Raw genomic sequence first — 18429 nt, 5'->3', positions numbered from 1 at the left:
CAAAGAGGTTCCCACTCATCTACCTCTCACGACCATATCTCGACTCTGGGTTCCTCCGCAGAACCCTCTTCGGTCGTTTTTCCGTATTCATCCTCCATCTTCGCCTCGTCCTCTATATCTACCCATTCTTCTCTTTCCCTCTGTAGATCATCCAGAATGACCGTATTCCTCCTCATCTCCTGTAAGTCTCTGACCCCATCTTCCAAATGCCGTTTCATCCTTTCCGATCGACCATTGAAGATGTCCGCTGGTCTCCATCCTTTATTCCCCTCCTTTTCCCTATCCAATTCCGACAAACTTTCCTTGAATCTTTTGTACCTTAGTGTGTCTCTCATTTGAGAAGGCAATACTTTCCTTGACAGATTTCTAGGTGGATCGGCAGGTAAAGCCACCAAGACGGCTGCTGGGAGAGCAGCGAGTAGTCCTGTCGCTATTGGATGATCCAATATCCAGGGTATGATCTTATTATACGTCGGTGCGATATACACCAGTTCTTCAATATCTTTCCCATCTTTCTCAGACATCGAAGCTTGTACCCCGTAGTTGATCTTCTCGAGTAGACTGAGATCCTTCCATAGTCCTTCTACAGCCGTAGATCGACTTTTATCTGAGAGATGATAGATCGTTCTTGCGCTTTCGGAACTACGATGAGATTTACCAATCTTTCGTCGTCCAGTACTCTTTGTAGGTGATGATGATGAGCTCGGAGATAATGTTGAACATGTAGATGTCCAGATTGAGGTCCAAGAGGGAGAAGTTGGACAAGTCGGCGAGACAGGCGTCATGACCTGTGGTTCCGCCACGAGAGTGCCTTGTGACATAATACGAGGTAAAGCGATGATGAAACCCACTTTCCGAGGTGAAGGCGGATTCGATGAAGTTGGACCTGCGTGATAGAGATGTTTGTCATCGTTGACCGATGAGACCAAAGTTGATGTCAATGAGTATCGCGTCGAGGCCAATGATGTGCTAAGGGTATGAGAGGATGAGGATGTCGAGGTCGAAAGGATAGAAGAGGTGAGGGGATCCATAGTGAGGGAACGATCAGGGATTGATGTTCGTAGGCTATGACCACGAATGGCGAATCTTGACTGCATTCGATACTTCCTGTGGCTGATGCTCCGGCGGGTGGATTTCTGGGAGAGAGGCGCACGAACTAATCAGTGTACTTCTTTGGTCATTTGGCGTCTCTACTAGAAGCGCGAAGTCCAGACTGTGATAGACATCCTCGGAAGGAACGTCCTCAGTCCTCAGTCCTCATTCCTTGGATGAGGTGCCCACTTACTCGCTTCCGTTCGTGCTGGAGATATACCTGCTCCTCCTGACCAAGATCCAAATCTTTTCCTTGTCCCAGAGTATCGTCCATTTTACCCAGACCGAGGAATGAGTCCATATACTCCGCTACGTTCAGTCCAGGATAGAAATCGTCTTGGCCATTTTGGCCGGAATGTTCCGCCTCGGTATCGACCATGCCTGGATCGTTATACATATTGAGACTCGAAACTGAGTCACAATCCGACCAGCAGTCATCGTCGGAAGGAGTAGGGTCATCGGGTGCGGACGAATCCAGGTCGTAGAATGGTGCTGAATCGTTAATCACAGGTTTAGGGTCAAGAGAATAGTCGAACGATGCTCGATTTGGTCTTTGAAGCTCTACCAAATTGATGATCAGCGCTTCCGACCGATATGTAGGGTTCTGATGGACGGCGACAAGGCGATCATCAAATAGGCTTCTCAACAGGTTGTGACTTGATGTACTCGGGCGTGATCTTCGTCCCGCACGTACGGGTTGGATGTGCTCACTGTTTATTATTGTCCAAGCATATTTTATCAAAGCAAGCAGAATGGTCGGGACTATTCCCGTCGTAGTAGCCAAGAGGAGTAGCAGCATTGAGTGATTGTTCGTTGGTCTCCGCTCGAAAGATCACATACGGAAGAGGGTTTTTGAGCCCGTATGGGCAGCTGGACGGGGTGTTGTGATAGCGGAAACGAGAGTCTCTCTATCAGTGGGATTCTCAGTCCAGCTGAGTCTTGTCCTTTTGGAGTGAGGAGTGATGCCTGGAGAGAGATGGCAGATCGAAGATCCTCTAATCGGCGAGCAAGTGTATGAGTATCGAAAAGTTATAGATATTGGGGAAAGTGAATCAACCATATCAACACGAGTCGTGACTTGTTGTCCTAACATCCTTGAGCTGGCTACGTCCGCCACCCGCTTCTTGCAATTTCAATGGCTTCCATGGGGTGTTGGATGACCCCTAGTGAAGCTTAATACCACGCCAAGAGGGTAAACAAAACCAAACCAAATCAACGCCTTTACAACCACAATTCCCGCTCTGTGGCACTCTGCACGTGAGAGCCACACGCCGACGGTCATTCCGTGGCGATCTGGCTATGGGACCTCTATCTTGTGGACGGTGAGCTCGGGAGATGGGAGACGCATCGTCTTCCGTTGTGAATGATCAGGTTTCAATGATGGATTCTCGATCTTCTGTGAGAATTCTGTAAGTGATCGGATTCGATGGAAGTGATGAAACTGATCTTTGATTTTTGTTCTCACATTCGAAGGAAATGAAACGTCGTACCGGAATCTGTCTCAGGGTCAAACGCACAGCTGAGACCGAGCTTCAAGCCTTATGCATGCATGAAAAAGCGTCTACAAACCTATCTTAATGTACACAGACATACAAGGACATGTTCCGTGCATGCATACTGTACATACACAAGCTGACTAAACGCATGTCAAGTTGAACACATGCATCCTTTGGTCGAACCAAAGCAACAACGCCACGAGATGAGTGAGGATGAATGAGTGATCTTGGGCCTCTGACAGCGGGGCTGGATTAACTTATACATTGACCATCATCGAATGCTCTGTCTTTTCTTCTTCGCGCAGAACGTCAGGACATCGACCTAGGGAGCGTACGCAGACGATTGAAGGCCGAACCCGGGACTTGACCGTGGCATAGTGTTCAAAGTCGTTCACCTTTCGATCCCCAGGAACTTGATACGAAGTTGAATCACGATCTACTGTACCTCCGGGCTGACGTTGGACGATCTTCTACGAAATTCTTGACGACCATCTAACGATCTCAACTTCGCTTATCCTCTCACCCTAGACCAAGTCGGTATTCACCATGCCTCCTCGTTGGACCTCAAGGATCCCTTACGGCGCCCATGTCATCGCGCTCTTCACTTTGACATTCGCCGCTTTGGTCCTGGTGTGAGTGATCTGACATCTAATCTCCCTCCTCCAATCACGCGACGAGAAGCCTCACTGATCCCAGTCCACTCATACATATAGCATACTCATCACCTTCTCCTCCCCGTTCATCTCATCGATCAACTTCCTTCGACTTCCTGCAGCTGCTGGCGACACGACATTTGGATCTTTTGGATGGTGTGCTCCAGGGTTTTGTCTCCCCAGTCAAGTGTCCTACGAGTGAGTGAACATTGCAGATTGACTACTGCAAAACATGTCATTCGCGGTGAGCAGAAGGGCATTGGGATGAAGCGAGCTGACGACAAAGACACAGATACGGTACTCAGGTGAACAAGGCTTTGTCAGGTGCTATGATGCTATGGGCGATCGGTGTGTCATATCGGAACTTTGCAAAAAGACGATACAATGCTTCACATGAGACCCATGAACGACTACTGACATTCGATGGGACACTTCTACAGCTTTCATCTTCCTGTTCTTGACCACTCTCAGCATCCTCCCCCTGCTGTTCGTTCACGAGTCGAGAGCCCTTCGTACCGTCGGAAACAGGACATTCTTCATCGTCGCGATGGTACGTAAGTTTCCGTCCTCCCACTTGGCTGCGTGCCAGAACGAGCGATCGGTTGCCCGGCACTGACTTGATTGGTATGAACCTTGCCACGCGTCACAGACTCTGGCCACAGCCTTGACTGTCCATGCATGGACACTGTCAATCTTCGGATGGAGTATTGCCCATCGATCTTTTGAGCTAGCCAACGTGGAAGCAAAGCTGGGCTCGGCGGTGAGTGGCCTTGGAGCTCTCGCGATAGACTGCAATTGCGACTGGTGCTGATCAGGTGGATTCGGTTTCGTAGATCTGGATGGGATTGACCGCTGCGCTGTGCATGATCATGTGAGTACAATACCATCCATCACGACTCGCCATTCCTGCGGGACACAACGTGTTTGTATGTTCAGCTCATCGAGCGACCTACATAGCGTGTTCATCATTCGATGGCCCGCGGAAGCTTGGGACGGTGCAGCTACCCGTGCGAACGGCGGCGAAGGTGCTCGTGGTGTTCCTCACGGTGTCCCTTCCAATGGATACTATCATTATAAGAGGACCACGCGAGAGATCGTGCCGAGGCATTAGTCGGAGCGAGCGACTCACCATCCCCTCAAGACGAGGATGATCGCGCTTCCAGGTGGAGTTCGATGCGATGTGATTTTGTGTGAAGAGACCACGTGAAATAATGAGCAGTAGCTAGGACATATGGACAGGTCGTAATGTGATGCATGTCATGTCATGTCGTGATTGTCGTATAGGTGTCGTGTCAATCTGGTTCGTAGTTTCCTCCGACCTCCATCCGCTGCACTCTTTCTGAGCGACAGTGAGTAGGCTGTCGACGCTGTTTCTCTCCGTCCACCTCTAAGCGGCACTCTCATTGATCCCCTTCATCATCCGACTCTTCCAAGCCGAACGACACCTCTGCCACCTCTTCTTCGTCCTCCACCTCTCCGGCTTTGGCAAAATCCCCAAACTCATCTTCTTCCGCCTTCCTCTCTCCACCAGAGGGTAGTTCAGCCTGTCGATCCCGTTCCGCTTGTTCCGCTTCTTCTCTCTCGATGTCTGCCAGAGTGAGAGTCGGTTCGTACAATCTCGCTAGATTGGGTAGATTCGCAAGTGTCGATCGTTCTAGCGGAACGGCATTTGGGCCCATATCGTATCCACTTGTATCCCGGAGAGGACCAGGTTCAGAATCGTCGTTCGTCGCGACGAGGCTTTTTCGAGATTGCTTGATCGAGGAAACACACGTTTGATCGTATGCAGGCGGATCATCGTATCCGTATCTCGACCTTGAAGTCGACCTCATCCTTCGATTCACCTCTCGAGGTGTTCTCAACATCGCGCCTTGATCTTCGAGACTCCAGTCATCCGCATCATCACCACCAGGAGGTGCAAACAGGTTTTCCAGCTCCCCGCCGTCATGTGCCGAGAGAGGAGGGGATGATGGTGAAGGGGAGGATCCGGAGCAGCACAGACAGAAGGAAGGCAAGGGGAGTTGTGAGAGGATCAGTCGGATATCGTCCGTGGGTGAGAAATGGATGTTGGACATTTTGGCCAAGGGTACACACACCGTCGCTCCGTACGTCCCTGTCTGTCACTCGGATCTCTCCTTGAGGGACAATAGGTGTGTGGTTGCGGATCAAGAGAAGGAGGAGCTGCGTGGTCTTACCTTCATCATCCATCACTTCTACTCAAGATTGGACGCGCTTAGATCCACGGATCTCCTCTTTTCACTCTTCTGCTGCAGAGATAACTTGACAATAAGAATAGCTTTTGACTCTTCAGGGCTCGACCAAAAGTGCCGGAAATACGTCATCAAAACAATCAACAGCACGCACACAACAGCGACGTAGATACAGCAAATCTCTCTCTTTTATGTCAATTTCTCATTCTTCTTCATCTTCTCAGTCCATCGTCACAATCCATTCACCTGTCGTCCAGGCCCAACACATCCTCCCCCCCGCCCTCTCGCAGTCTCGTCCAGTAGACACCGCATAGACTCGATCCACGATGGCAGCACAAAAAGCGAAGGAAGTAGCCAGGGATGTCACCAACACCCCTCTCACTCCCAACTTCACCCCGAAGGATTATGGTATCTTCTTCACGGCCGGTGCTTTGTGTTGTACCTTGTAAGTGCTCTTCAGCTCTTCCCCGTAGTATGCAGAGCCCTGAGCTGACTCTACCATCTTCGTATAGATCTCACGGGGCTATGACACGTAGGTCGCTCATTCACCGCGTCAGCGACATATCCTACATCGCAAGAAGCTGACCGCTTTCCTCCTGTTCAGCAATCGATGTCGTCAAGACTCGTATCCAGATCGATCCAGCACTCAAGGGCTTCTCCCTCCTCTCAGGAGGAAGGAGCATCGTGGCTGCCGAGGGCACCAAAGGTCTCTTGACCGGTTTCGGACCTACTGCTGTTGGATATCTCTTCCAAGGTGGTGCCAAATTTGCGGGGTACGAAGCGGCTGTAAGTGGATGGTCGGGCCTACTGTTGCGGTTACTTGGTGAGAAAATGCAAGCTGATGCCATGCTCGCTTCGCTCTTTCAGAAAAAATACCTCGTCGAATTGTCCGGAAGTCAGGAGAAAGCAGTGGCCAACAGAACAGCGATCTACCTTGGAGGAGCTGCCATCGCAGAGTAAGTGAATCAAGGCTCACCTAGGTACATCCCGCTGATGATACTTGCAGATTCTTCGCGGATATCCTTTTGACCCCTCTAGAAGCTACAAGAATTAGGCTTGTTTCTGATCCCAAAGTCAGTTCAATTCACCTTTTACTAGTCCATATTTGACAAACTGATAGAATCCGCTGGATACCTTAGTACGCTAATGGTCTCGTCTCTGGCTTGACCAAGATCGCTAGTACAGAAGGGTTCTCCAGCTTGTACGCTGGTTTCATCCCAATCGTTTGCAAGCAAGTGCCATATGCCATCGGTAAGCTACCCAACACTGTCTCATGTTTTGCTTGCATATCAGCTTATCAACCGTATTCCCTTTCAGGTCAATTCACTGTCAATGAGCGATGTACTGAATTCATCTATAATCAGATGAGCCCCGAGACCAAAGCCAATCTCTCCGCTACTTCAAGCTTCGGTATCACCCTTGGATCAGGTATTATTGCAGGTTTCGCGGCTGCCGTTCTCAGTCATGTCAGTCTGCCGAGCAGCTCCTGCTGTATGACTAGTATCTTAAATTGACATTCATCTCTCTGTCGCAGCCCGCCGACACGCTCTTGTCCCAGATCAACAAGGGTCACGGGCCCAAGGGATCAATGGTGTACCGACTAGTCACATTAGGCAAGGAAGCAGGTGTGAAAGGATTGTTCGCAGGCTTGGGACCAAGGATGAGTAAGCCAGCTTTTAGTCTCCCGCGTGTGCCGGAAGTGAAGCTGACGGCTTTGTGTTTACCTCAGTCATGACTGCCGGTCTGGTCAGTTCCCAATTTATCATGTACGGCTACATCAAGCAGGCTCTGGGAGCGAGACCAGGTATCGAAATTCACAAGGAGGACAAGGCAGCCAAGTAATCTGTTGTGGGGGACTTTGGCTCGTAGATGGAGTGATGATCAATATAGAAACGGAAGGCTGTGTCTGCATTGCGTGTTGTTGCACGGTGTGTTCATGGGTGCATGTGAAGTGGGGAGGGTCCAATGCGGCTTTGCTCAAGCGTCAAGTTACGCACGAGAGGCTGGCTTTCGTGGGGTACAACACTAGCTGTACTGCATCACTTTCTGCTTGATCCTCTTCCGGACAGGATCACCGGTATTGAGACGAGTACATGTTGAGTGGTAAGGTCTATCCATCATATGCGGATCGGTATCGTGAACACGGCAAACCCATGTGAGTCGAACATCTTCGTCCTCATCTCATCGAATCCTCCTGAGACCACGAGGGTCGCATCGATGCATCGCCTCCCATATTCGCCTGCTCGCTTTTTTCTGGCCATGCATCCAATAAAGCCAGAACAGGACGTTTCTCCGTTCTCTCGTCTGAAGCATACGTCAAAACACAACAGACATTCGCCACCTGTCACCATCCACGCAAATTATGCCACATCACCAATATGAGTACCCGACCTCCACCAAGTTACAACTCTCTAGCCCGAACCACCACCGTGTTGGTCCTCCATCCTATTCTATCATCATCTGTCTTCCTTCATCCCTACATTTTTCTCACACACCCACACCTACACACAAAAGAGCGATACGTGCAGCGAGCGGACACAATATGGACGTCGACACTCCTACTTCTTCATCTGCTGGGCAAGTGGCAAAATCAGGAGGAGGACATGAACAGAAGCCGAGATTCGAGGTGAAGAAGGTATGTGCGAGTTGATCGTCATCCTTTCATTCAGCCCTTGCTTCTAAGGAAAGGTCAAGTATTCGAAGGGTGGAAGAAGCTGACGTGCGTTACCTTTACATCCGCGCATGGTCAGTGGAATGCTGTCGCTCTTTGGGCTTGGGGTGAGCTTCTACTCCACCTTGCCTCTCCCAATGACGGCGATGACAAAAGCTGAGCCGCCTGTACCCGATCAGATATCGTCGTTGACAATTGCGCTATCTGTCGTAATCACATCATGGACCTTTGTGAGTCAAACCCGCTCTCCTGGAGTGCTCATTCGGTAGACGGCGGAGAGAAGCTTGAGTTGGAGAGCCCGAAAGACCCGATATGCTAATCGCATTCTGCGACCAGGTATCGAATGTCAAGCGAACCAAGGGGCAGATAATGAGGGTGAGCTGCCGGATCCATTTTGTATTATGAACGGGATCATTAGCTGACAAATGATCAATCCATCCACTAGGATGTACGGTCGCCTGGGGTATCTGTAACGTTCGTCTCTGCTCCTTGCTTACAACCCTAGGTGACCAATCTGATCGATATGGGTTCGCTGACGAACCACCGCTGAAATGCAGCACGCATTCCACTTCCACTGTATCTCGCGATGGCTCAAGACTCGACATGGTGAGCTGCTGTTCAGATTTCCACGAACAAGATCGCAACACATAGCTGACGTTCTTGTTCCTTGTCAAGTCTGCCCACTCGATAAGTGAGCTGCGATCTCCACCAACGTGGTTCAGACTCAGCTGACATTACCTTCCTTCTCAGTCGACAATGGGAACTGCAGAAATACGGTCGATAGAAGATACCAAAGCATCCTTTCCCGTCTTCGAGATACATTTCCTTCCCCCTTTTGTATGATCTATGCAGCATGTACGATACATCCGACATAGACAATGCTGGATATCCTGTGCTATGCTGGTATGGTGTGTCAAGATATGGTGTCTTGAGCCCTGTGTTCGGACGCAAGTTCTGCTCCACTCTACCCCGTCTAGTCCGTCCTCTTTTGCTCTATCAGTCCGGGTATCATGTCGATCGTTTCGTAGATTGTGACCATAGCCCCTTTTCAAATCGCCCTTCACGTCGCTCGACCTCTTCTCCCAATCTCATCACTCCTTCCTGGAGCACATCCACAATCTTCATCCTCACTTCCTGTTCTCTTCCATCAATCAACTCTCCCCTCCCTCTCACTTCCCTCTGAGCATCACCGGCCAGCCCGCCAGTCTCTCCCTGACGTTGAGAGGTCGGTGCCGACTCCGATTCCCAATCGCCTCCTATACCCAGGGTACCGCTCTCTTTTTCTGCCATGGACCGCCAGGACGAGACGAGGGGTTCGATGGACGACGTGAGGGGTTGACCGACCGTGATACTGATTTTGGCGCCGGGTCGAGGTATGAACCGAGGCCAGTTCCGAGGCTCAGGCATGACTTGGTCAAAGCCTGTGTGTGTGATGAGGAAGCGGGGGTGGGTGATGGGAGCATGGAGGAGCAGATCAGCATGTCTCTCCCCTTTGAGTTTCGATGAGAGGATGGAAGAGAGTGAGGAGAGGATCACAGACTACTGACCAGATATCCAAATGGGTATGATCTCGGGCATGATCTTCGAATCCATGATGATACGGCCTCTAAACGAATCAACGTCATCACCGTTGAAGATCAGTATCGGCAATAGTTGCACAGAGCAGGAGCAAGACGTCATGAAAGGAAACCAAACCCACACGCCCCATTTGAATCGTAGTAAACCACCTTCAGGATTCGTGCCTTGCTGATTCACTTTGCCTTCTGGAAAGATGTGTATCTACGCCACGTCAACGTGCTCCGGATCAGCGCATGGACTTGATGTTGGTCCCGCAATCTCGTCTCATAAAAAGAAGGGGAGACGTAAGACCAGCACGAGTCGCACGACGAAGAGGGATTGCTAGATCGAGTGAGTGGGTACCAACTAACCCATTCACCATCTTGGAGTAATTTGACAGCTCGATCGACAGCCGGCTGAAATATCCCGCCTCCACGATGGGTCTCGATGACCTGGCCCAAGTCGAAGAATTTGTTGTTGAAAGAGTTGGTGAACATGATGTCGGACGCTGAGTGAAGTCCAGAGAATAGCGGCACGTCAGCAAGCGCACGAAAGAGCGGAACATGCTGGGTGTCGTGACTCTTTGAGAGGGGCAAGCATGATGATAGAGAGTTTGAACAGATTTTGGGAGGTATCAAGACGAAGTTTTGGATGGTTTGGATCGGATCGGATCGGATCGTACTCACCCCCCAAGGTCCATCTGGTGTTTCGACATGTATGTGACGGTCTCGCGAATGGGAAATACGTGGTGAGAGGCATGAGGGACCACATCTGTGCGAAGAATGAGCTCGTCGGTCACGCGAGAAGAGGCGACGGCGACGTTCGACGCACCATTGGATCGTCCACCACCGAGTTGTGATTACACACTGTAACGTGTCGAAGTGAACATTAGCACTTGCTTCAAGACCAAGACGTGAGCTTGTCCGTCACTCGCGACATCTCTACATTCTGTCTCTAAGATATCGCTCTTCTCAACTCTTTGATAGAAGGAAAACTGGTCTATCCTCATGTAAAAGGATGGGCCCTCAAGTCCATCTACACAACGTACCAGTGACGATCCCCCTCCTCTGCTTGGTACTCTGATCACTCTCTTCACCTTCCAGCACCTTCCCTTTCCCCTTCTCATCGTGTCCGATCTTCAACACATCTAGCAATATCGGTAATCCGTCGACCTTGAACTCCCTCGTGGTCAGTCGCGCGAGCGTGCGGAAGGTGAAGGCGATGGTGGATAGGGTCAAGGCCGATGCGAGGGTGGATGGACGTGACATGTCAAGGGAAGGAAGAGGCGATACACAGCGCCCCACAGCTTTTCCGAGGGAGCGTCAGGGAGGGAGAGAAGGACAGAGGATTGATCTAGGCTCTTGATAGGTCACAAGAGCGAGAGGTGTTCGATGCAGTGCAATGAAACATGTCACAACAAACGTTCTCTTTCGTTTTTTTGTACTTCACTAACCAACTTTTGGTCGTGCCTGAACTCGCTCGCATCATCCGAGATGAAAATAACATCCGCAACGAATGTCGTTTGCTTGTATCCACCATGTTTGATACCGACCCGGATATACAAAAGAATGCAGGGTATCTCGACGTCCTCCCCCAGTACTGTCATAAGCCTTTACCTCGTCATCCTCACATGGTCAATCCCGCAGATATTGGGCCCTACAGATTCCCAGTGTCAGTGTTCGCATCATCTCGCTGTTTCGGATTCATCAGCGTTTCACGCACCAATCGTGAATTCTGTCAAACACAACGGTCAAATAGGACGTATCGTTCAACAAGGCTTCAAATTGCTTGATCGCGTCTTCCTCAGACAGATCCAACATGAACTTCTCTTGTACCTGAAGACGACGACACATGCTAATCAGATCCGCTCTTCACAATCTTTGCGTCTCGACCTAGCCCTCAACTCACCTTCCACACAGCCTTGTCCGGTTCTAGTTGTATATCCTGAATCCCCGCATCGACCATCAACGCCACCAGATTCAGGATCAAGTTGGCATTCTTCCTTAGACCGATGAAAGCTGTGTAGCATAAGCTTTGGAACCGAGCGTAATGCGTCGATCCCGTGCCACCCATAGCGTCCACCATTTCTTTGCAAACTTTGACAGGGGGTGGATACGGCTTTGGGTCTCTGCCTAGTATGTATCCGAAATCGACTGCAGACGACAGAATGAGTGTCTTCCACAAGATTGCATCTTCCGGCAAGACTCACCATGGAAGAAGTGTCCATCTGGCGCAAGCATGAGATTATCCAGATGCCGATCACCTACCCCGAGGACGTAGGTGAGGACAGAATATCCAGCTGGACGACCGTATCAGTGTCCTGCAGCTAGACCTTGGCGCATCTCGCTCACCGCAGCTCCTCACAAAGGTGTCCATCACGCCCGCTTCGATCCCATACGATCCCAGTGCACCATCGTCCGCATGGTTCAGCCTCAAATAAGCCTGCAAGCTTCCATACTCTGCCATGATCGCCGCCAGACTCTTACTTGGCACGAACTGTACCATGCCTTCCATAGTTGAAGTCGCCAAGACGCTGTAAGGGCTCAGCCTCAAATCGAGATTCTCCTTGCGGAGCAGTTTATCCATGAGAATGAACAGCTGGATGACCAGCTGATCTTGTCGAAGGTCATCTCCATTCTTGAAGATGATTGGATAATCCGGAGTGATACTGACGACGGCTTCGGGATCGTCTTCCGACAAACGAGTCGAGTCTGTCGTTTCAAACCAGATGAGTAGCGGCAGGAGGTTGGATTTGAAGACTGAGGATTTCTCAGCGGTGATGGATGTCACCGATATACGAGCGTTGAGTGGGAGTGGCAATGGCGCTGGGAGAGGCGATAAGCCATGCTTGGGATCTCCGAGGTACAACTTGAGCTTTTCGATCTTCTTGGATCGAGAGTCTTTGGATGCGCGTATTTCCTTGGCCCGTCCGGACAGTGTCTCAACAAGCTCACCCTGTCGCCTAAGAATGTCGCGTTGAGCGGCTCCTTCGGGTGTCTACCTCACAGTGATCAGCGACGGCTTCGCTCTCGAGTAGCACTGTATGCTTACTTCGGACAGCCGCTTCATGAATCTAAAAGCGACTTTCGCATACATCTTGCCCATGAGTTGTCGATTATCGCATTCGATCATGAGATACCAGTGGAAGCTTGTGCCCAGCACCGAATTGGCGACGCTCCTTTCGATCAGGAACTGGGACAGTCCACTGACCTCCTCATCCTGCTTGGCAGCTGCGATGTCCCGTTTCCGCAGAGTTTTGCTTGACCGGAGCGAATTACTTATTGGAGGTGATGATTCGAATTTGAGAGCCTGGACCAGCTGGAGAAGGTACAGCAATAACTCCTACAGGAAATGTCAGCCACGGGCGAACCAACACTGCGTGATCAACTCTCACCTCATCGTCTGCCCTTTCCAATCGCTTCACGGCGAACGCCCGTACTCTTCTGTCCGTGAATCCAGGCCCAAGCAGTTCCAACGCGTCGTCCATTCCCACTTCCTGGCCCCATAACGGTAAAAGTTTCTCCACGGCCTGCTTCGCCTCCACCGGATCAGACCATGTGACACACTTGAGAAACTTGGTGAGGGAGCGAGGTGATCGGAATAGTGAAAAACGAAACTTCCAGAGAAGGTCTTTATCAAGGGCGGTGAGCGATGCTGTCGGTGGCAATCGAAATATTTCCTGCGTGTTATGCATCAGCACCAGCATTGAGTCGCACCCACAGTCCTGTTAATGATGGCAAGATGACAATCACTCACGTTCAGACGATCCCGATCAGCGGGACCGGGTTTGAGATCCCGCCCTTGATCTCCTAGACGCTGGCTACGAAGCAGCTTTCGATGCTTGATTTCGACGGGATTTTCTCGCCAAGCGTCGGGATCATATGTTCGCCAAAGGTGCGGATCAGTCGACAGCAGGTCAGGGGGGAGTGCAGAGACCGGCTGTTGGGCCTGGGAGGGGGGGTGAACCACTGGAGCCGGAGGTAGGGGTATTGAACTTTCCTGATTAGAGGTTTTGGTCAGAGAACGACCGCAAGGGCAAGTACCGGCAGCAGCAGTATCACTCACCTGCTCAGAGAAGACCACAGGAAAGTCATACTTTGGTAGATCGACGTAAAGATATAGCTTGTCAGATCTACTTGCTTCCGCCTTTGGAAGTTCTGTCAGGTCAGCCGATGCAGAATGCAGATGGCCTGTTCAACCCACCGCATGGATTTTCTCCGATTGTCTGTAAGCTAGCCTATCTAGCCAGTCTATCTTCGGGATATCGCCTCGGTCAAACTCTTTGAACAGCTGAGATCATTGTCATGTCAATCATAGGCATAATGCGAAGGAAAATACCTTTAGCTTACCCTTTCGAGCCGTCCCATCTCGTCCTCTTCTTCTCCTGGTGGCTCGCTCGGTGTGGTGGAATTGGATTTTGGGTCCGCCTCGATCCCTCTGTGGATGTACAGTCGCTGCAGGCCGCGCTTGAGGGTGCTACATCAAGGTAAGCACCAGGAACGACAACGGACACAACTAAACATACCGTTTGGGAGTGAACAGTGTCATCGTTGTACCTCCAACAGGAACCGCTTTGCCAGCTCCTTGCACATCCCATATGGTGAACGTGATTTGTGAAGTCAAAAGCAACGAGGGATAAGTGATGGGGAGGATGATAGTGTTGTTCCACCTGTTAGATCATTAATTGATGCAATGGCGGAAACCAGGACTTGTACAGACGTACGTATAACCTCTTGGGAAGTCTTTCCACGCCGTACGAAACGGCAGCGTGTAATCCTTCCCATCTGCCCATAGCTGACATGTCACGTAGAGGTCAGACACTCCTCTACAGACGACGATAGTCAGCTGGCTTTCCTTCACTCGGGATGATTGCAACAACTCACTCTTGCAGACCACTATGTCGCAACTCGGGCTGTTTGATCGTGTCCGTGAAGGATCTCTTGAGTATCTTGCCTTCGAGAGAAGTACTACTCTCCATGTCAACTGGTGATCTGTCCATATGACCGGTTGAAACTCACATCTTCAGCGTGACATGCGACTTGAGATCACAAAGCCTCGCGAAGGAATAATCCTTATCGCGCGATGGGTCTGTCTGCATCGTTCTGACTGGCCTTCGAGAGCATCTATCCTGTATGAGGACAGTCTGCCATTCGATGATGTGTCGATGCGTTGCTTTGTGCACAACTATGATTGCATGGGAGGAAAGATGGTGGGGTCTTTCCATAAGTTGTCAACATACTCACCGGTCACTGTTCGGTGGCAAAGCGACGGTCAATCAGCGGAGTTGAACTCGGATCTCCGTCTCCAAAAGTTGCCGTCCCCTTTGTCAGAATAGTCACTACTGGCCATCAGCATAATTTGATCTCCATCAACGTATCCATTGTATCGGAAGGATCTCATCAACGCCACCCAACATGGCCCCGTCACAGCTGTCTCAGCTCAAGTCAGCACTCAGCTCTGCGGGACTGAGTCGGACCAATCATTCCAAAAAGGAGAAGAAGGCCTACAAGAAGGGAGGTGCGAGGGAGACTGATAGAGCCAAGAAGTTGGACAAGTTGGAGGAGATCAGAAGAAGCTTGAACAAATTCGACGAGCGGGAGACAAAGGTGAGCCTTGAGCCTACGGATACCAGCGCTTTGTCGCTTAACACTGACCTTTGTCAATGTAGGTCAAACACGATGTGGGGGGACGAAACCTGAAAGGTGTCGTCGGAAGACCTAGTGCGAGCAAGCAAGCAGGTCTCGAGCAGGTCAGTCAACGCATACACCCCTGCTCCTGAATAGATCTGGGAGCTGATGCACGACGCAACAGCGAAAGAAAACGCTTTTGCCCGAACATCAGCTGCGAGATCATACTGGTACATTCCGAGACCGACGATTCGGTGAAGCCGACCCGACACTCTCTGTTGAAGATCGAATGCTCGAGCGATACACTAGGGAAAGACAACGAGGCCAGGGCAAGAAGGGTCTGTTCAACATCGAAGATGAAGGTGACACACTCGATCTGTTTGATGATGGATTTGCCTTGGGTGGGTTGACCCATGGAGGAAGGAGCGTGCTGGATCTTCCGGGAGATGACTTTGAGGCGCAAGGGTTCGGAGAGCGGGACGAGGATGAAGATAGAGGGAGGATCGAGAGGAAGGTTGTGAGCAGAGGTCACTTTGGTGGTTTCAACGGTGAAGAAGAAGAGGATGCGGAGGAGGTAGTGAGCCATGGTCTTCCGATGGGCAATGACTGTTCGCTGATGGCATGGCATAGCCGGAAAAGAAGAAGAGCAAGGCAGAAGTCATGGCGGAAGTCATCGCGAAGAGTAAGGAGCACAAGGTGAGCTTTTAAGCGAGCTTCCGATTGCCTCACAGAGCTGACCCTGTTCCGCAGTACGAACGGCAGCAACAGAAAGAGCTGGATGAGGAGTTGCGAGACGAGCTGGATACCGAGCTCGATGATCTTCGACTTCTTCTCCAAGAGGGAGCACCTGCCCGACCTGCCTCTTCCAATTTTGCCAGTACTTCTCGTCAAGCTGCTGCGCCCGCTACCGCACCTGCTCAGGAAGACGGTGATTACGATCAAATCGTCCGAACTCTGGCTTTCGACTCTAGAGCGAAGCCGAAGAACCGAACGAAGACAGAGGAGGAACTGGCTTTGGAAGAGAAGGAGAAACTGGAAAAAGCCGAGGCGAAGAGAATACGAAGGATGCGTGGAGATAGTGTCAGCGACGATGAAGATGGAGAAGAGCCGAGAAAGAGGAGGAAGACCGAAGGCAAGAAGCCGGACGCGGACGATCTAGATGATGACTATGTCGAGGAAGATGATCTGCTTGGACCGGGATTGACAAGAGAGGACATCGAAGGGATGGCCCCACCAGACGGGGAGTCCGCGTCGGGCGAAAATGACGATGATGGAAGTGAAGGCGACGAGGACGAGGAGGACGAGGAGGACGAGGAGGATGAGGAGGACGAGGAGGATGAGGAGGACGAGGAGGATGAGGAAGAAGACGAGGATGACAGTGTAGCAGAGTCAGTGATGGAAGATCCGAACGGCGAGGAAGCTTCCGACGTTGACGGGTCTGATGGAGAGCTCCAATCGGTTGTCAAGAAGAGCAAGAAAAAGTCTTCAAAGTCCGTTGGTAAGGTGAAAGAAATTCCTTACACCTTCACCTGTCCCTCGAACATCGAAGAATTTGAAGACATTCTCGATCTTCTAGAGGAGTCTGCGTTGCCTGTTGTGGTACAGCGTATCAGAGCCCTGCACCACCCCAGTTTAGCGGCTGGAAATAAGGAGAAACTACAGGTGAGTTTCATGCTTGCTAGGGGATAAGCCGTTGACCCACAATGACTCAAACAGGAATTCCTCGGTGTTTTGATTGACTACATTCTCATCCTTTCATCACGGCAAACTCCCCCTTTCGACCTGATTTCCGCACTGGTCCCCCATGTCATCGCCCTCGTCAAGCTCAATCCCGTCACAGCTGCGGGCCACTTCGTGGAGAAGCTCAAACTCATGCAGAAGAACCTTGCCAGGGGTCTGGCGCGAGGTCCGTCCCGACCAGACTCAAAAACCTTGCCAGGTTGTCCTGAACTGGTTCTTCTGAGATTCGTGGGGACTGTCTGGTCCACAAGTGATTTCTCACATCCGGTTGTTGCGCCCGCTGTCTTGTTGATGGGGCAGTACTTGGGACAGAGTAGAGTCAGGTCCGTTTCAGACTTGGCTTCGGGCTTGTTCTTGTGTTCGCTGTTGGCGCAAGTAAGTACATGCTTCGGCAGCAGCACGGTGTAGGCGCTGACGAGCTAGCTATCCAAAGTACGAGTCCCTGTCGAAACGACTACTACCCGAGGCTGTCAATTTTATCGCTTCCGCCATGTCTACACTGCTTCCAAGGCGAAAGGGCTTCGAACAGAACTCAGCATACCCTGATGGCAAGGCTGCAGGAGTAGACCTGTTTGTGTCGCCCACCACTGCTGCAGTACCAGCACAAACGGTCGACCTTGCATCTGCTATCAACGCGTCCACGGAGGGCAATGAGCAACACAAAGTCAATCTGCTCGCTGCTGCTTACCGCTTGACCGAAACATTCTCGACCATGTACGCGTCATCTGAGGCTTTCATTGAGTTGATACAGCCTGTAGCGAGGGTGATTGAAGGGTCGCGAGTCGCGAAACTATCTCCGGAACTCAAGGTGAGTTGTTTTGTGATCTGCGATGACTGCCTCAAGCTGACTGGACATCGCAGACCATTCACACTAATGCTCTCACTACTCTGACTCGAATGCTCACGCACGCTCGAAAATCGCGACAACCGCTTACCCTTCAAGCTCACAAACCTATTCCTATCGCTTCCTATGCGCCTCGATTCGAGGAGAACTTTGCTCCTGACAGACACTATGATCCTGACGTGGAACGGAACGCCACCAACAAGCTCAAAGCGCTGTACAAGAAAGAGAGGAAGGGTGCTATCAGGGAGTTACGAAAGGATAACAAGTTCTTGGCTGGTGAGAGGGCTAGGGAACAATCCGAGAAGGATGCGAAATACACTGCTAAGATGAGGACGGTGGAGGGGTCAATCCACATGGAGCGTGCGGAGGAGAAGGCGATGCAGAGGTGAGTTATTAGGTCGCGGGCGGAGTTGGTGTATCAACTAACAGTCGATACGTTTTACAGAGAGAAGGCAAGGGATAAGCGACGTGCGGGTAGATAAGGACGGCGGTTCATTGGGCCTTGGTTTGATTGGCATAGTACGGTATATCTCCCATAT

At 51.0% G+C, this 18429-nt stretch overlaps 9 protein-coding genes across 9 annotated transcripts; 4 read left to right on the top strand and 5 right to left on the bottom strand.

Annotated features, from left to right (window-relative positions):
• Window positions 1-26: 26 nt before the first annotated feature.
• IAR55_000386 (uncharacterized protein) lies at window positions 27-1031 on the bottom strand (the record flags this gene model as incomplete). Its single annotated transcript, XM_066943522.1, has 1 exon — window positions 27-1031. One exon carries the CDS (start codon window positions 1029-1031, stop codon window positions 27-29), a length of 1005 nt encoding a protein of 334 aa, XP_066806064.1.
• A 146-nt stretch (window positions 1032-1177) lies between these two features.
• On the bottom strand, window positions 1178-1891 carry IAR55_000385 (uncharacterized protein; the record flags this gene model as incomplete). The annotated part of the gene is made up of 3 exons (XM_066943521.1): window positions 1178-1213; window positions 1286-1653; window positions 1804-1891. 3 exons carry the CDS (start codon window positions 1889-1891, stop codon window positions 1178-1180), a joined length of 492 nt encoding a protein of 163 aa, XP_066806063.1.
• A 1243-nt stretch (window positions 1892-3134) lies between these two features.
• Window positions 3135-4352, top strand: IAR55_000384 (uncharacterized protein; the record flags this gene model as incomplete). Its single annotated transcript, XM_066943520.1, has 7 exons — window positions 3135-3220; window positions 3302-3439; window positions 3534-3589; window positions 3682-3791; window positions 3891-4001; window positions 4075-4112; window positions 4199-4352. 7 exons carry the CDS (start codon window positions 3135-3137, stop codon window positions 4350-4352), a joined length of 693 nt encoding a protein of 230 aa, XP_066806062.1.
• A 289-nt stretch (window positions 4353-4641) lies between these two features.
• On the bottom strand, window positions 4642-5316 carry IAR55_000383 (uncharacterized protein; the record flags this gene model as incomplete). Its single annotated transcript, XM_066943519.1, has 1 exon — window positions 4642-5316. The coding sequence occupies one exon, from the start codon at window positions 5314-5316 to the stop codon at window positions 4642-4644; it is 675 nt and encodes a 224-aa protein (XP_066806061.1).
• Window positions 5317-5777: 461 nt separating this feature from the next.
• Window positions 5778-7293, top strand: IAR55_000382 (uncharacterized protein; the record flags this gene model as incomplete). Its single annotated transcript, XM_066943518.1, has 9 exons — window positions 5778-5896; window positions 5964-5983; window positions 6056-6237; window positions 6319-6407; window positions 6458-6524; window positions 6591-6702; window positions 6769-6917; window positions 6986-7115; window positions 7181-7293. 9 exons carry the CDS (start codon window positions 5778-5780, stop codon window positions 7291-7293), a joined length of 981 nt encoding a protein of 326 aa, XP_066806060.1.
• Window positions 7294-7993: 700 nt separating this feature from the next.
• Window positions 7994-8906, top strand: IAR55_000381 (E3 ubiquitin-protein ligase RBX1; the record flags this gene model as incomplete). The annotated part of the gene is made up of 8 exons (XM_066943517.1): window positions 7994-8086; window positions 8202-8229; window positions 8302-8352; window positions 8459-8497; window positions 8568-8596; window positions 8680-8728; window positions 8798-8813; window positions 8873-8906. 8 exons carry the CDS (start codon window positions 7994-7996, stop codon window positions 8904-8906), a joined length of 339 nt encoding a protein of 112 aa, XP_066806059.1.
• Window positions 8907-9130: 224 nt separating this feature from the next.
• Window positions 9131-10947, bottom strand: IAR55_000380 (uncharacterized protein; the record flags this gene model as incomplete). The annotated part of the gene is made up of 7 exons (XM_066943516.1): window positions 9131-9543; window positions 9670-9728; window positions 9822-9901; window positions 10051-10187; window positions 10366-10450; window positions 10511-10545; window positions 10728-10947. 7 exons carry the CDS (start codon window positions 10945-10947, stop codon window positions 9131-9133), a joined length of 1029 nt encoding a protein of 342 aa, XP_066806058.1.
• Window positions 10948-11313: 366 nt separating this feature from the next.
• On the bottom strand, window positions 11314-14777 carry IAR55_000379 (uncharacterized protein; the record flags this gene model as incomplete). The annotated part of the gene is made up of 15 exons (XM_066943515.1): window positions 11314-11335; window positions 11402-11514; window positions 11588-11832; window positions 11889-11978; window positions 12031-12676; window positions 12731-13021; window positions 13074-13358; window positions 13436-13678; window positions 13745-13825; window positions 13883-13969; window positions 14029-14155; window positions 14205-14348; window positions 14403-14504; window positions 14563-14646; window positions 14698-14777. 15 exons carry the CDS (start codon window positions 14775-14777, stop codon window positions 11314-11316), a joined length of 2640 nt encoding a protein of 879 aa, XP_066806057.1.
• A 316-nt stretch (window positions 14778-15093) lies between these two features.
• On the top strand, window positions 15094-18372 carry IAR55_000378 (uncharacterized protein; the record flags this gene model as incomplete). The annotated part of the gene is made up of 9 exons (XM_066943514.1): window positions 15094-15285; window positions 15348-15428; window positions 15491-15880; window positions 15937-16002; window positions 16057-16968; window positions 17023-17421; window positions 17480-17854; window positions 17908-18275; window positions 18336-18372. 9 exons carry the CDS (start codon window positions 15094-15096, stop codon window positions 18370-18372), a joined length of 2820 nt encoding a protein of 939 aa, XP_066806056.1.
• Between the last annotated feature and the right edge of the window lie 57 nt (window positions 18373-18429).

Source organism: Kwoniella newhampshirensis, chromosome 1 (assembly GCF_039105145.1).
Source record: "Kwoniella newhampshirensis strain CBS 13917 chromosome 1, whole genome shotgun sequence".
NCBI lineage: Eukaryota > Fungi > Basidiomycota > Tremellomycetes > Tremellales > Cryptococcaceae > Kwoniella > Kwoniella newhampshirensis.
This window is presented reverse-complemented; position numbering and strand designations above follow the sequence as displayed.